At 33.0% G+C, this 16407-nt stretch overlaps 1 protein-coding gene across 1 annotated transcript; it reads right to left on the reverse strand.

Moving 5' to 3' along the window:
* Positions 1 to 1491: 1491 nt before the first annotated feature.
* LOC106131059 (uncharacterized) lies at positions 1492 to 3450 on the reverse strand (the record flags this gene model as incomplete). The annotated part of the gene is made up of 1 exon (XM_013330048.2): positions 1492 to 3450. A coding segment is annotated over exon 1 (1959 nt), but the record flags the coding sequence as incomplete, so codon positions are not given.
* Positions 3451 to 16407: the final 12957 nt, after the last annotated feature.

The following is a 16407-nucleotide window of genomic DNA, read 5'->3' on the forward strand; positions in this document are numbered from 1 at the left end:
TTGAGATTTTTATTTTCAGAACTAGAAAATCCCGGTCTTGGGGCTAACAGATGAGGGCGACCATTCGACGATACCATGGCTACGCCAGGTGTAACGTGTATCGTTAGCCTCTTTAGAATAGGAGATGAGTAATATAGAAATAAAAGTCACTATTAAGATTTTGTAGGGAGTCAAGAAAAGAAAGAGACTTTACTTTGACAAATGTATACATAGCAACTGTAACCATGGTGTAAATCACAAAGAGTAAATGTGACTACATCATGGAGTGTGTTACCAAAGAGTATGTATATGACATACTGTTAAAGAGCAAATGCTAGAGCACAGCATTCTTCGGCTCGTATAACCGCATGGCTGGTAGAGCTGTTGGTCTTCTTCGCCTGGCTTTTGTTCCGGCTGTATACTCACCCTTCTGGAGAGGAGTCCAGGGTATGCCATTGATCCTGGATTGGGTGAGTCATCTGACCTCCACGACCTTCGCAGGTAAACCTTGCCCTCAAATTGAATCAATCATAGTTACACATCCAGTTGCCTGAATTTGCAGGTTTCCTCACGATGTTTTCCTTTACCGTAAGAGCATCAGTTAGAAATCAAACTAATGTTATGTATATATCGAAAATAGTTATTGATACATGGCAGAGGTGGGATTTGAATTTGTATCTTTCTGCGCAACACGAATTTTAACCAGGCACCTTACCGATTGAACCACCGACGCACCGACGGTTGGTCTACCAACTGATATTGCTATGGCAGAAAAAGGTTTCAAGTAGGGAAATTTCCACAGATGAAACCTGGAGAAAAACAATTTAACTTTATCAAATATAAACATTTAAGGCAACATACATAAAATCACACCTTTTCGATAGATACTTTTACAACAAAATATTTAACTCTCGTGTCGATTATACTAAGAGTTGCGTTTGTAATAAGACATTTACAGAGACATATTTGCGACAAACTGCTGATGTCAACGACTTAATAAGTTAACTTGTTACGGGACTTGTGTAAATTTACCTTAATGCCTGATATACCCACGCGAATCCGACCCCACATTATTCTTAGCTAACAGAGCAATTTATACGAGCATACTGTAAACGAGACGTTTAACAATTGAACTTGTATGAGTACATATCACAAATCAAGAGATATCTGTGCGAAGGTAAGATTGAATGTTGCTCTAGAATTTGGAATTAAAATAATAGGGAAGTACTTAAAATGAGCACTTTATATAAATACACAAAAATAAACCATATCTTTGAGGTATAAAAGAAAAGTGACTGATTGACTCACGGCCCAAACTACTAGAGATTTGAAATTTACTTGTCGGTTCTATTATAGTGGTCTAAGAAATTCTTACAGAAAAAGAAATTAACGGGATTTTTTATATTATGCGGGCGACAGGCGTAAGCTAATAAAGGTCTAAATATAATAACGCACAATTTAATAACTAAGATTTAATTCATAATCCAATAAAAAAATTTATAAACAAAAATCAAAACTTTCATCTGTAAATATTTTAAGAAGTCTGGGGTTCTCTTGCATTAATCTTCGCAATGAAATTTTACGTTTTGCTAATATTTCGTTTATAAATTTTTCAGAATTTTCCGTCGGTTTTTCATGCAGGAAATTTAAAGTATGACAAGTATCAATGTAACAGTTACATTTAATGTAATCGCTAAAATTTTCCTGGCTGGAATATTGGGTCTCAACATTATTATAAGGCTCAAATGTTTCTGCATATGGCACATCTTTAAAGACAATATCTTTTGCATTTAAAAGATCAGGTGACGAACTAAATTTTTGTGGTTTTCCAAGAATTACCTTTAACCTTTTAAAGTTTTCTTCAGTGTAATTTAAGTATGAGTTTAAATACGGAAAGGAACTTTTTTGTATCCAGTCTGTACATTGTCGCGCTGGACAATTATCAAAACGTTTAATATCATCAAAAAGTATATGTTGAAAAGAAGGTTCACTAGTCAATTGACTAAAATCACTAAATTCAGTCGTTGTTGTCGATTCACTAGATGTACTTGGTTGTGAAATTTGTGTAATTTCCTCGTGTTCAATATATGAGATCAAAGAATCATCAAGTGTTTTCGGTGCACATTTACATTTTTGTGAGTCTAAAACTGCTTTTATTTCTTCATACTTATGACATTTAGCATATAAATACTGTCGTCCGAGTCTAATGGTAGGTAAATCTACATGAGACGGTAGCGTCTCTCTACTGCCATATCTTGTTGGAATTGACTCCGCTGTATCACCCACAATTTCGAAGGGTTTCTTGCAAGGAAGATCTGGAGGCGCTTCTGGTTTTACGAAATTGAAAACATTTTCTTCTACTAATATAGAGGGTGCTTTGAAAGGTAACTTTTGTAATTCGTTTAATTGCAAAACAACCATTTTTTCAAAATCAAGAAGGAAAGTTGTCTGTTCTGGCAATAACTTTAAACTGTAGCTTATAAATTTTAAAAACAATTGCAATACTTTTCTTATCTTTTCTTCCCAGTCTTTATTTATAGAACAAATTCGGACATCTTTCTTTTTATAATCGTCTATTATGCCTTGTTTTTCTTTTATTCTTTTTATTTTATCAGCAATATCCAATGTTTGATAACTTTCTATCAAAAAATGATTAATTTTGCATTTTTTTCTTTCTGCACACATAACATACATAGTACCTGTAATACTCTCTGCATCAGCTTGTGTTACAAAAGCTTGTAAAGCATCATTACTTTCTTGCAAAGCTTGGTTGTACAACTGATGATTTCTATACATTTCATTTTTTAGAAGCATTTGATAATATGCCTTAATCTTCCCAATTTCATTATCAAACCTTTTTTTCAAAATATCGTTTAGAATGTCTTTTTCCTTCTTTAATTTCGTTATTATTTTGGGATTTAAATCACTAATTACATTCGAATGGGCACTTACTAATACTTTTTTTATTTCAGATCTCAAATGGTTTTCTAAATCTTGGAGAGAACTTTCATAATATTTTAAACATTCTTCCTTCATAATTTTACTTTTTTCAGAAAATATTTTGTCATAAAGTTTTTTTACCCTGCCTCCAATTTTTTTCTTTTCGTAATCCAAAATGAACTCCCATGCCGCATTATTTTCATTTACAAGTCTATTCACACGGGCAAGAAACTTTGCTTGTTCGATTTCTAGAACATTATCTCCGATAGCAAGGATACCTTCATGTGTTATTCCTCTAGTAATTTTAGAAGTGAAAGGAGGCTGTAGTTCTAATATACCTATTAATAAATCACTAGGCGATTTCCACTCATCTACTACTATTTCTTTGTTACTAGGTATCTTATTTACCTCTGCCTTTAATTCAGTTACAATTTTTTTGAAATCACAGTAATCATCGTCAAAATACACATCAGCGTATGTACTTGTAACAGTATTTCCATTTTCAAGGGTATTAATTAAACCGTTTTCCATATTTATATAAATTATTATTAAACTTTTCAATAAAAATATCAATTACAATGTCAAAATGACGCTCCATGCAAATTGTTCAAATTTTCCATGCTTAGGTGTTGAAATATGACTAAAGAGTATTTTTATATTATTTTGATAGTTTTATACTTTAAATCTGTGGTTTTGTAATACATTTTGGGAATATCTAAAGGAAAAGAAGTATAAAATTATCAGGGTTCTAGTACACTTTAGAAGAAAAACAGTGATGTTGCAAAAGGTCATGTAGTTGTTTTGTATAACGTCGCTTTCCCCGAGCCAGACCGGGCCGACCCTATGCAGGAGCAACGGGGCCGTCAGGAGATCTCGTGCAAGATCAATGCCTAATGATGATGATAACTATGATGTCTCTTACATAGGAGATATTTCGGACACAATAGTGAAGTTTGAAATGCATCAAGCAACAATATAAATAAATCATTGCTTCATCGATTTTTACGACTAAAATCACAGCTCCTAAATCACAAAATTTAATTAAAGAATTATTTTATCATTACAAAATAACATTTAAGTATTCAAACGGGCGAACGTGTCGACGGCCTACCTGTGTGATTAGCAGCGGTGATGTAAAGCGGCGAGGAGCCCCGCCGCTAGATTTAATTAAATACTTCCTTGCACCACCCACCTACTATTTCACCTCTTGTACCTACCCGCTCGCCTTATCACTTCCTACGCTAAAGCACGTAGTAAATATTTTTCATACCAGCTAACAGTAAGATTTAACTCGCTGCGAGATACGAAATTTATTACCACACAAAATCGTTACAGCTTTAGTGGCAAAAACACTCGATTCCTCAGTTGTGACTGCACCAAATACGAACACGTGATAATAAATTGCAGACATATCTCGACTCCATTCTCATTACGGATGCGGCAATGTCCGACGGAGTTTTGTCATAACTCAGTCTCGGTTGAAATTATTTCCGTTGGGTCTGATGAGAAAACTAGAGGTGGAGAACTGGAAATGTAAGTATTCGCGCAACAAGCCGTGGAATAACGACGGGACATATTTCATTCTTAACGAAGTTAAATTTCCGGGTAGGTCCTGTAAGAGCGTGCGTAACGCTGATAAAAGGCTACCCGCCACAATACCGATTTTGTACTCGACAGTTTAAGAGCCATCAAATAAATAGATATACCTAATTGAAATTATTATGTAAATATGATAAAACTGTTTAATAGGTTTTAAAAAATTTTAAAGTGAGGTTTAATGTTAGTTATTTAAGCTGAAGATAATTAAAAAAAAATTAGATATTGAATAGGTATCCTTGATCTCGGAATTATTTGTTTATGTTTTAAATATCATGTTTTTCAATATTTCAACGGAGAACTAAAAAGTAAAAACTGAAGTTGGCAGTTTGACGTGCCAACAATAAAACAACAAACATAATTCAGAAACTGGCAATAAGTTGGATTGTTTTCTACACATCATATCAGGAAATAAATCTTTCGGCCGCTTATCTGACGTCAAACTTAATTCCCATGCATAATTCATCGCGTCGATGCCGTGTGAAGAGGAAAACTTTCTTGACTCGCTACAACAACCGTCTACCACCTGACATGTCTTATAGTTGAAGAGACAGAGGCCTTTATCAAAATTTTTAGATGATGCTTAAAGAATATTAAAATAACTTGTATTGGAATCATCTTAGATTTTACGTAATAATTTCATATTGCACATATTGCAAGCTTAGTTACGTTGTATAAAATCTTTTCATCATTGCTAAAATGTGTTAACATAAAAATGTGATCAAAATAAAGAACTCTCGTATTACGTACACAAAACCAATGCAGCGGTGAGGGTGCGTCGGTAACGGCGTCTAGTTTAATATTTCATACCTATCCAAAACAAGTTGGCAGAGTCAGCACGCGCTAAATAGTGTGCTCTTAGATATGGTATTAGACACGAAGAAGCCAGCTAAATAAGACGTATTAACCTTTAAAAAAAACCGATTTGTACTTTAAACTGACATGTATGAGCTCAAAAACTACTACTGTACCGAAACTAATAACATTTTTAACACAGCAAGACCTTCATGGAAAACATAGGTTTTATTTTATTCAGAGTAATTTCCATAGAAGTCGGTATAATATAATGATATTGGCTCTCGTTATAATAAGCAATGACCCCATGACTCTCTGACAGATTGCATATCGCTTCCAGTCCGATACGACTTCATCAACCGGAGAGCGGGACAGGAGATTGACGCTGAATCAATCTATATGAAGTACTGGTGCGACTTGCCATCGGCAAACGAATAAATTCTTTATCAATCTTTATCACTCGATTTTCACAGTATATTGTGTCAGTGTTACAAATTTTTATGAAACGATATTTAATAATAAAATAATATGATCTACTTGCTGAAATAATTTAATAGATTTAATTCTTTCGCGGGGACTAGGCAGGGAATACTTACATATTAATACCTGCTATGATTTTTGTATACCTCATCCATATACCTCTTTCGTTTCATAGACATTCATTACATGAAGTTACATGCAAGCTTCTCAACTTTACACAGATTTTAAACTGTACCATAATAGCAACAAGAGGGCGAGATGACAATTACTTTTTTACGACTTCGGTAGACGAAAAAAACTGGAATTAACTTAGGACAAACTTTAATGTTATCATTTATTTATTTATTTATTTACGCCAAAAATACAATGGTAGTAGTACACCTCTTACAGTATTTGGCAAGGAATTCTTATAAGTATATATTCTTATAATAGTTATCATGACATCATAAGAACGAGGAAATAATACCATTAGGTAATACGAATATATCTTTACTATTCTATGCAAAATTTTTAAATCGAGACAGCTCAAAGATGTCGCTAGCAGAGCTACCAGTTAATCATGTGATTGACGTTAAATGATTTCCGCAAAGTACCCGGAAATGATAAGTGAAAAATGATAGATCCCATAACAGAAATTATCACGGTTTATTTGGGGTAGAATGTACATTTATGGGACAATATTTCTTAATTTATTAATTTAATGAAGAAGAAGAAGACCGGTTTATAAAATATATATTGACCGAGCGGGCTAAGCGAGTGAAGTCTACCAATCTACTTGAGGCGAAAATACTTATTTTGTTTGTATGAATGTAACGCGATAACTTTCAAACTTTTAAATATAACAAATTTAAAACGTATGTAGGATCTGTCAATAGAATTTTTAGAAAGAAGAAGTATACATACCATATTTAATCGCCTGTTACATAATTTTAGCATTACTAGAACATAGCATTTAAATTATAGCCTTCTAAGTCTGTTTAATCGATTAAGTAAACATATACAGCTACTTTGACTTTTGTTTACGGGCATTTAAATTCAGCGCAGCGAGACACGGGTAGTTTTAGCATTTGTCCGGGGCAGCTGCATTCACATACGGAATTGTAAATTTATTCGTCGGTTTCTTAGTGGCCAGGTCACTGCGTTCAGTTAAATTTTATAGTTTAGTTTAGTTGGGAGACTATCCCATCACTACCCATAGCTTTAACAACCTTTTGGTTATAAGAGAATCGTAGGAGGAGTGCGCTGCTCTCGCGGTAAGGCGATTTTAAATTATAGTTAAAGAAATTCTCTTTCTCTCTCATTTTTGCATATTCTCAGTTGCACTTGCTTTTTTTGGGACTTGGGATCCCGATATTCACTCGTATATATAAAGCTAGCTGTACTTGAACTTTTGATACTGTTGTAAGTTTTTGAAACTTGGATTTCTCTTCCTGATTTATTCTTTTTTTGGGTTTTGATTTGCCTGCTTTAGTAGAATCATATTATATAGATACCTTTGTATGTATATTTTTCAAATTAATCCTCAAACACATAAAGATGGACTAATAGTATCATGTCTACGAGCAAGATTTTGTTGACCTATTTTTATTTTATTATGTAATTCATGCATTCCAGTTAAGCAATAAAATAATATTAAGTCAACGCGGCGTCAACTTATGTAATGGGTATTCGACTGCCTCGTCCGCTCAGTCACCTCCGCAGCAGAACTACGTGTTATTGCCTACAAACACGACATAAGAAGGTGTTGCTTATAATTTTGCCGGTGTAAGATTGCGCTGTAATGCCGGGTAAGGGCTGGTAGAATTGCTGTATTTCCTTAATAGTCTGCATTTACCCTCGCCGACAATTTGTGACGAGAGCGTGAGCTAAATTGTCGCTTGGAGGAAATAAACTAATTTACTTGTATATGATGTTCATAGACTAAAGGGTTCCTTGAGATATAATTTTCAATCGACAACGTTAAAAGTGTGTTCAATTGACTAAGGAGATCATTGACTGAACTGCTTAGAGCTGTTCTCGTAAAGTAAATTAAACTTAACGTAAAGTATTTAATTGTAACATTTTATAAATATCTTTTTTTAATATTGTAATTAACTATAGTTATATATTAAAGTAAAGTGACGTAATGTGTAACCATAATAGAATACGACAGGTGTCGCTCTGGGTATAAACCAGACTGGTGTACCAGTGACCACAATCGTGGATTACTAAATCCAGAATCGTAGTCATAGGCCGACCCGAGAGTCGTTTCCAAAGAAATGAGGACGCAACCAGGGATGATGACATTCAAAGAGCTTGATGTCTTTGTATATTAATCAGGCTCTAAATTGAGTTTTTATAATTTATGTAATTTTACTTACTTGTTCATTTTATCTAAACTTATCTATCTATTACTTACTCAATCTTCAGATTTCTTTACTTACTCTATATTATCTAATTTATTTTAATATGAATTATAAACTGAACTAATGCTGCGCTGCATAATTTAATAAATCCAAGCAGTATCCACTAAATAAAATAAAAAAAAATATATTAAAGTTTATAGCTGTTCTGCGAATGAGCACGTTTTACGTCCTAAATCTTAGTTCCCATTTCAGAGACAGTCGCAGTCTCAGAGGTATTTCAATCTATTTCAATAATGAATTCTTTCAGCCAGCACGTAGTTAATATTGCCGTTGGTGTTTTAATGAAGGGCGTCATAAAACGTGTCATTGTTACGGCAAGCACATCGCGGCGGGAGTGCGGGCAGAGAACATAGACAGCACAGAAATAAAAACACTTTGTATTAAAAACGGATTTCAAACTAAAGCAACCGGCGATTGCCTGATAGCGATGCAAGGAACTCTAGCCTTTAAAAGTATCCTTCTTCGCGGATATTTACTAATCGTTGCCCAAAAACCATTCTGCAGCTCTCAATTTCTTTTTACATACTGTTAACTATGCTTAAAAAATAAAGTATATTTAATTGCGTATAAAAACTAGTTTTTTATTTTATTTTTAATCCGCGTCTTTAAAAGAACCTCTTAGTTTTTTTTATTTCCATATTTTTTTTACATTTTGCTCGCTTACAATTTCCACTGTCATAATCCTAACTTCTTGTAATATAAAAAATTGCTCTCATTGCTATAAATTATAATGATTGTTGTCAATATTATTTTCGCGGATCCCAGGCCCTAAAGCTCAGCATCGTAAATGTTGCCCCCTCTGATATTATGATTTAGAGCCTTTCTCATTTTTTCGAATTCCCAGTAATGTCCTAGTCACATAAAAAATAAACATAAGTACCCAATATTATAAGAATCAGAATTTTAACCAGCCTTACTTCTCTCTACTCCATATTTGGTGATGTGGGACTCGCTCGGAGTTTAATGCTGCGCATTAACACTATCGCCCGCGCGGGACGGATTAGCAACACACTTTATGAACTTGCATATGCATCGCAAACATCCATCTGAAATGAGGATGTGCGTTTTGAACATTTTAATGTTTTCCACCCTGGCTGCTGTCAAAATTATGTTGAATAACACTTAAAATTATACTGAAGCATGAAGCTTTCTAGTATTAACTACTTGTCTTATACGAAGCAAAGTTTGGATTTATTTATAAGAAAAAAACAAAGACACATCTAAAATAAAAAAAATAAAATGAGTATTTCTTTGAAATTTGTGAATAAATGTTTGCGAAAATTTCATTAATCTTATGTTAATAAACTCGCCGAAAATTTACAAAGAAATAGCATAGTAAAGTTTGGCTCAATCGAAATACGTGGTTAGCCCAATCGAGTTCTCGTGCTATGTGGTAGTTAGTAAATTCTCCTAACAGATATATAATGTAGAGATGCTACCAGGAGTCGGCCCTCGGATGCTTGCTCGGAATCTACTCGTATTTCTAGGCCATTGCCCAGTGCCGTAGTTCAGTTGCATTACATTAGGCACTGCTCACATTCCAGATACCTTGAGCCTATTAGATCCAATCTATTCAAATAATTACTGTTTGGTTACAGACCTCATAAGGTTATTGAAATAAAAAAAAATACTTATTTTTTCAATCAAACAGACTTCGTATATATATAAACTATTACAAAAATGTTATTTAGTAGGTATATAGTTTTATAATTATATAGATGTTATACAGGTATATATATATGTATTATGCCCTAAATTGCAAATCACAAGCATCTTTTAGTTAATAATAGTCAAAAGTTTAGTTTAGTTAAATTACAAAATCATTGGGGATACTAATAATTTGAAACATTAGTTTTATTTGAGTTAAACAAAATAATATGGATATTAGTAATTTGACATGGGAAGTCCCTGGCGCATAACAAAAACTTATAGAAATGGACAGACCGATTATTTTAACAATAATTTTTATTATCACTTCCAAATATACACGTGTACAACAAATTAAATATCTGTTGACCCATCTAATTATGACATGTAAAGGGTTATGTGTTAATTTCATAGGAGTCGTGATGTGGCGGAGCCGGCGGGCGGCTGTCAGCGGGACGCGGGTTGAAGACGGTCCGCAATTGAATCATAAAGGGTCACTCCATTGTGAACGTTCACTTGTCTTACTGGACGTGATTCACAAACAACTGTTGAATACGTGTGATTATAGGATGGTATGTATGAAGGGAAAAGTTAATAGACATATCTCATAACATTACCGAATACCTGCTACGAAACTTAAGATTGCTTTGTGTCCTTTCCAAAATCAACACCTAATTTCTTATATGTATGCAAATTACTGAAGGTACTGAAGGTAGAGAGTGTTTAAGCATTTGTAGTTTTAAGTCACAGTAAAGTTTATAATAAACAGACAAACTAATTTGGCAGTAATCTAGCATAATGTTAATCAATATAAACTGGACTGAACACCAATAAATGAAGCTTGTTTCAAACATCGTCTTAACGATCACGTGTGGAGCACGGTTTGACGAAAACTGAATTATTAGCAGGATTCTAGAACATATGGAAGATGATAAAAATATATGGAAGATCAAATTTTAGCCAAAAGCCAAATAATTCCAATAGAAAAATATTAGATGGTCAAGGTAACGATAAAACATAGATAGGTGGCATAGGTATTCTAAACAAAAATATTGATTTATAAAATTCGATGATGTACATTGTATTAAACCTTATCTAGAGCTTCAAAAAATATAAATGTAACTACTACAAACTTGTAAATCCCGAATTTATTAAAATAAATATTTATTTCACCAAATTTGAGAAATATTAGGCTAAGTCTCCACATATGACAAACTAATAGTCAACGTAATCCTCAGTCGGGCGATGTCGTAATCAAATCCTGCCGGAGCCTAATCGAGGCAGTCCACGCCTGACCTCCGTCAAATCGGCTAAAGAACACGACCTGGGTGTCACGAGACGAGATAACTGCAGCCTTTGGACTGAGGGACCCTGCTCACTAACGTCGGAGAACAACGACTTTTGACAGTATCGGTGTTCGATTTTTAAACTTCAAGAATGCGTGTGTTTTGTTTTTTATATTATATAACTTTTGTTATTTTCCAATTTATGTAAACTTTTGAATGTAAACTTAAGAATTTTTACCGAATTTATTGCTTTTTTATAACTTTCCTACCTAAATAAGTAAGTAATTATGTGAAATTATTTATGTTTATTAACATTCGCACATTCTGTTTTCTGATAAAATTAATTTGATAAACTAGTCATCGCCCTGACCTGCCTTGCTTCCTTACCTGTTTGAAAAGGAGTCCGCCTGTGACAACAATCCTTGGTAAGTAATGATTGTTTTCTAAATTTATTGTGATTAATTGAAGGTTGTCATATAGTAATGTTGTCATTTAGTGTTAAATCTTCAATTATAATTAATCTCCAAAAATTTGTCAATATTGCTAAAGCTACAAATAAGTAAATTATCATCCAATATTGAATAAAAAAAAAGCTTTCGTATGCACACTATATCCGTAAGATTCAGTGTCTGCTTATGAAATAGGATAATTAGATAAATTGATCATTAGATGAAGTTCCATAACTTTCCTTTGAAAACTTTCTAAAGCGCCACGTGAACAAACTTTGAATGAGAATGAACTTTGCAGCGAAACCGAAGTGGCTTCAGCGTGATAAATAAATAATTGTATTATTATGCGATTTCTACAAACGTCTTTATAAATTGAACATTCTTATAGGTTGTTCCATCGTTTAGCTAGAATTTATACTGTCAGCGACAGGAGGCGTCAGGCACAAAATACACATCGTACAGAAGGATAAACTGATGTTTTAAATATGTAAATATTCGTATGGCATTCGACGAATTTTTAGGTCTCCTTCTATGCAGATATTTGGCAGAGTAATCCTTGTTGTTTTCTTAAAACTTTCAGACTCTTGTTATTAATTTTTGAAAGTTTATAAATCGTTTATTCTGTATTGCCAATATTTTACGCTAGGGGCGCTTAGAACGGCAGCCCTCCGGCTGCTCCTGCAACATATTTCACTACATAAATCATAACTTTATTTCCTCTCGCTCATGGCTTTGGCTTGGATGCTCGAGTACCGTGGTGTCTTTGCTTTGTAATAGCCACAAAACTGAGAACGATAGAATATATAGTTTAATCCATACTTCTTCCATAGTAATATTCATTTTACTAATAAACTCAAAAACTACCGGACTTATATTGATGATATTAAGCACTGAAACAGACTTTCGGGAGTAAAAGAGAAAATATTTTCTGTATTTATTCAAACAAATATGCACCGTAAGAAAGATCTTTAAAATTTTGGGATTATACAAATCTTTTTGACATGTTATAATCATATTTGAGCCATGAAAAAAAAATATATGTTCCTTTCTTAATTAATTTAAGCATGCTGGTTTGTATGTATTACCTAAAAATACACAAGCCACCAAGATAAAGTAAGTCACCTAAACGTTATAAATGATTACATTAACGCTCATTTAAGATCGTTTTAGCGTTCTTCCTGCCAATTAGTGCCGTGAAAACATCGCAGGCCAAACAAAAGGAGGGGAGGGTCATGAATTTATTGTTAGGTTTCTGGCTTAAGTTATTTAAGTGTAGGCAAGGCGCTGTTCACGTGCGGAGCTCCGATGCAGCTTCCCGCGACAATTTATCATGAATCTTTAATTAAACTTTAACAGTGACTGTTCGCGAAGGCGCATTGTGTCTCACAATAAGTTGGATAAATCAATTGCTCTGTTTGCTTTATTTTGGTTGTATGTAATTAATTGTAAAGTTGATTGGTTGAAAATTATAAATTCTTTGATATTAACTTAATTTTGTTTAAGTAATAGTTCAGAAATAAAGATTCAGAAAATGTTCCAAGAGGAGTGTATATTCCCCTTTTAAATATGCTTCCTTTCAACAAATAACAAAAACATCAGCAAAACCGAAACCTACTTTATTAAGAAATATGGAAAACCGTTGTTGCCCAAGTAACAATTAGGCGCTAAAGTAAGATTTATAATAAGTCTATAAAAGCGCTAACTAGATTCTAAAGTGGTTTATGGGTGTTTCAAATTAGTGTTAGAGCGCGCTCTAACCCTACTTTACCCCCGAATTGGGCACAATTTTATATTACTTAAGGTTGTATAATGACGGTATACAAGAGTTATGGAAATTGGCTAAGAGGTACAATCAATGCTATAAGAAAGTTATGATAGCGGTAACAGGATCTCTTAGCGATACAAGAGTGGTAAATAAGCGAAAATTAACTCTATTAGCGGTAAAATGGCAAAAATGGTTTTATATTACCTCCATGGGTGCTAAGCGGGCTACAGGTAGGCGTCAACTGACTCCTTAAGCGGTACAGTAGAGATACAAAGGCGTTAATTATATTTTCAAGCGCTAAAAGGGAAGTAAATAGGTGTTTTGTAACGGTCTGAACGCTATTCAAGATCCACAAAGGGGATAAAGTTCTTTCTCGCACGAGGTTTTGATACCCGGAAAATATTGTTTCTAATTTTGCGATCTAATAATATACATATAATACTATTTTCAATGGCTAAAATAATCCTAATGATGTTTATATTAAACAAGAAAAAGTGAAATTGTTTTATGGTGCAAAAGGAAGCGTATTTTTGCTGCGAAGGTAAGTACACTGTGAATATGTTACATATTTATTGGCAAATAATTCGAGCGCCCGATGTATGTTGTCTTTTTACTGAAAACAAATGTTTTGTCTAATATGGAGTGACACATTTTTCTTGTAAAAAAGTTCTAAAATATTGCCTTATTGATCTTATAATACTGTACTAGTAATATAAATACATACTAGAGCAAAATACTTCATGGAAACCTTGTAAATATTTGTTTTTATAACCATAATCTAATATTTCATTATCTCAACATGGCGAGCAAACGAATTTAGGGATCCGTAGTGCTCAAAACTTTAAACCATGTATTGATGTTATTTATTATTCACCTGTTAACTGTTTTGGACGAGTAGAATACAAAGAAGTAGCTAGATATAAATTATTATATTGTTTTAACAATTAATATAATATTATGATTTAAATACAATATTAGGTTTATAAACCTGACTTTAAGACTATTAAATGTCGTGTTTGTTTACAGATAAGACGAAAGCGTATAAAACTTACAAAAAACAGTTGAACAGAGAGTAGAAAATAACAATATTGAAAATGAGGCAAGTTCCAGCGCAGACCAGCAGCATTTCGGAAGTGCTGAACACGATCAACTAGAACAGCACTGTCTTCAACTAAATACATATTTAGATACGATGACTTCATGGGAAGCACAAAAATATCGAGCTTGTTCTTCATTTTATAGCCATGAATATGAATAATATTAAATGGTGACAATGACTAAATTTTGTTTTATTTCTACAATATCATTATCTTTCGTGAGACAGTATTTATCTTTTGATTGAGTCGATGCGCGATGCGATCTTGCGCTTCACTGCTTTCCATAGGAATCTTCATTATCACTTGTAGTAATAGCACAATCATCATTTTGAAAAGCATGTACGGAACCTTCAAGCTCACAGGAAACTCGCGCTTCACTGCTTTCCATAAGAATAGAGGACGTATTTTCAATAGGAATAAAGGAGTTCAAAATGCGATAATATTCTCTGATCAATTTCTGCGTATTTCCACCAGTCCTACATTCATTTTTCCAAGTATTTACAACAATTTTAGTTTTTTTCTTTGGTTGCGACGCCATTGTCAAAAACAAGTAGTCAATATAAGAAATACAGTAGTGACCTTAAGCGCTATTACTTTACCTTTAGTCACAAAAAAGTAACAATAGTCGCTAGAGGATCTGTTATAGCGAAAAATTATACTCCTATTTGACTTAAAGTAATGCAAGAGAGTTTTGTATAACTTCAAGCATTTGGTTCTATATAAGATTAAATAAACACCATTGTATGGCTGGTAGCGCTTATTAACGCTATTGTGCAACTTTAGGTTCTTGTAAAGAGTTTAATATCACCTGCATAGCACTTTTGGAGGTAGTAACTAATTCTTATTCTTATTTAGATCTTAGAGTTCTAAGATTCACTTAAAGCTATAACACAAAATGCTGTGCATGTACAACAGTGTTAAGATTTGCCATAATACATCCATAACCTTTAAGCTCGCCTGATTGTCGCGCTTGTAACTCTGTATTATAAGTAGAAGTGATATACGTTACTTGCTTACACCACTTTATCGCCAAAAGTCATAAGTGCTGCTACTGTAATGCCTTTCTAGCTCACTAAGTAACAAAATAAGCTCTAATCGTCGCCTAAATGTTTGTTGGGTGGTTTTAATTGAAGATAGAGACGATTTCGTGACTTTAAATTCATACCCTAGATTCTTCTTCAAATTATATTCGCAAGTGCTGTGAAAATCTGCTCACGAATTTAACAGTTGTTTGTAGAAACATCACTTTAAACCGAATTAAATGATGAAACTTGCTTAGTTATGCAGAGTTCGTTTATAAATGAAATTAAGTACTTATGTCAGTTAGCTGGTAAAATTTAATTATGGAGTTCTGGAATATTTTACACCAGAAAGAGAATTGAGTTGCTTAAGAATAAGTTATGAATTTGTTATGATTTTCAAAATCATCTTATTTTTATTCGGTAATTTATTGAGGTTTATCTTATTGATAAACGTTGTGGAATGTGCTTTTGCCAATACTTAAAGCGTTAAAATTTTTTTTAAAACGTTATGACATATTATTAACTAAATCAAAATATCATATTAATATTTAAAAAAATGTGAAATAATAAAAAGCTGGTTTCATAATACACCTGTAATTTATATAATTTTCTAACTTTACATTATATATTATGTACAATGAATTCAACAAATTCAGCTTAATACCTATTCATTTATATTACTAATATGTAACAGACTAGCTTTACAAATTTTAATACCAACCTGCATATCATCGATACATACACATATACCTAACTAGCAGCAAATATAAAGAGTTGAAACATACTGATCCCTAAACATTTTTTTTATTTATACCCTTTGTAGCCCAAGAACAAAAATTTATTTAACTTGTAAATATTATTTATTTATAATCAAATGTAATCTAAAACCCATTTTAAAATAAATTATTCAAACATACATGTCTACTTATACAAGAAGAATTTCTTG

The sequence above is a fragment of the Amyelois transitella genome, chromosome 6, assembly GCF_032362555.1.
Source record: "Amyelois transitella isolate CPQ chromosome 6, ilAmyTran1.1, whole genome shotgun sequence".
In the NCBI taxonomy this organism is placed as follows: domain Eukaryota; kingdom Metazoa; phylum Arthropoda; class Insecta; order Lepidoptera; family Pyralidae; genus Amyelois; species Amyelois transitella.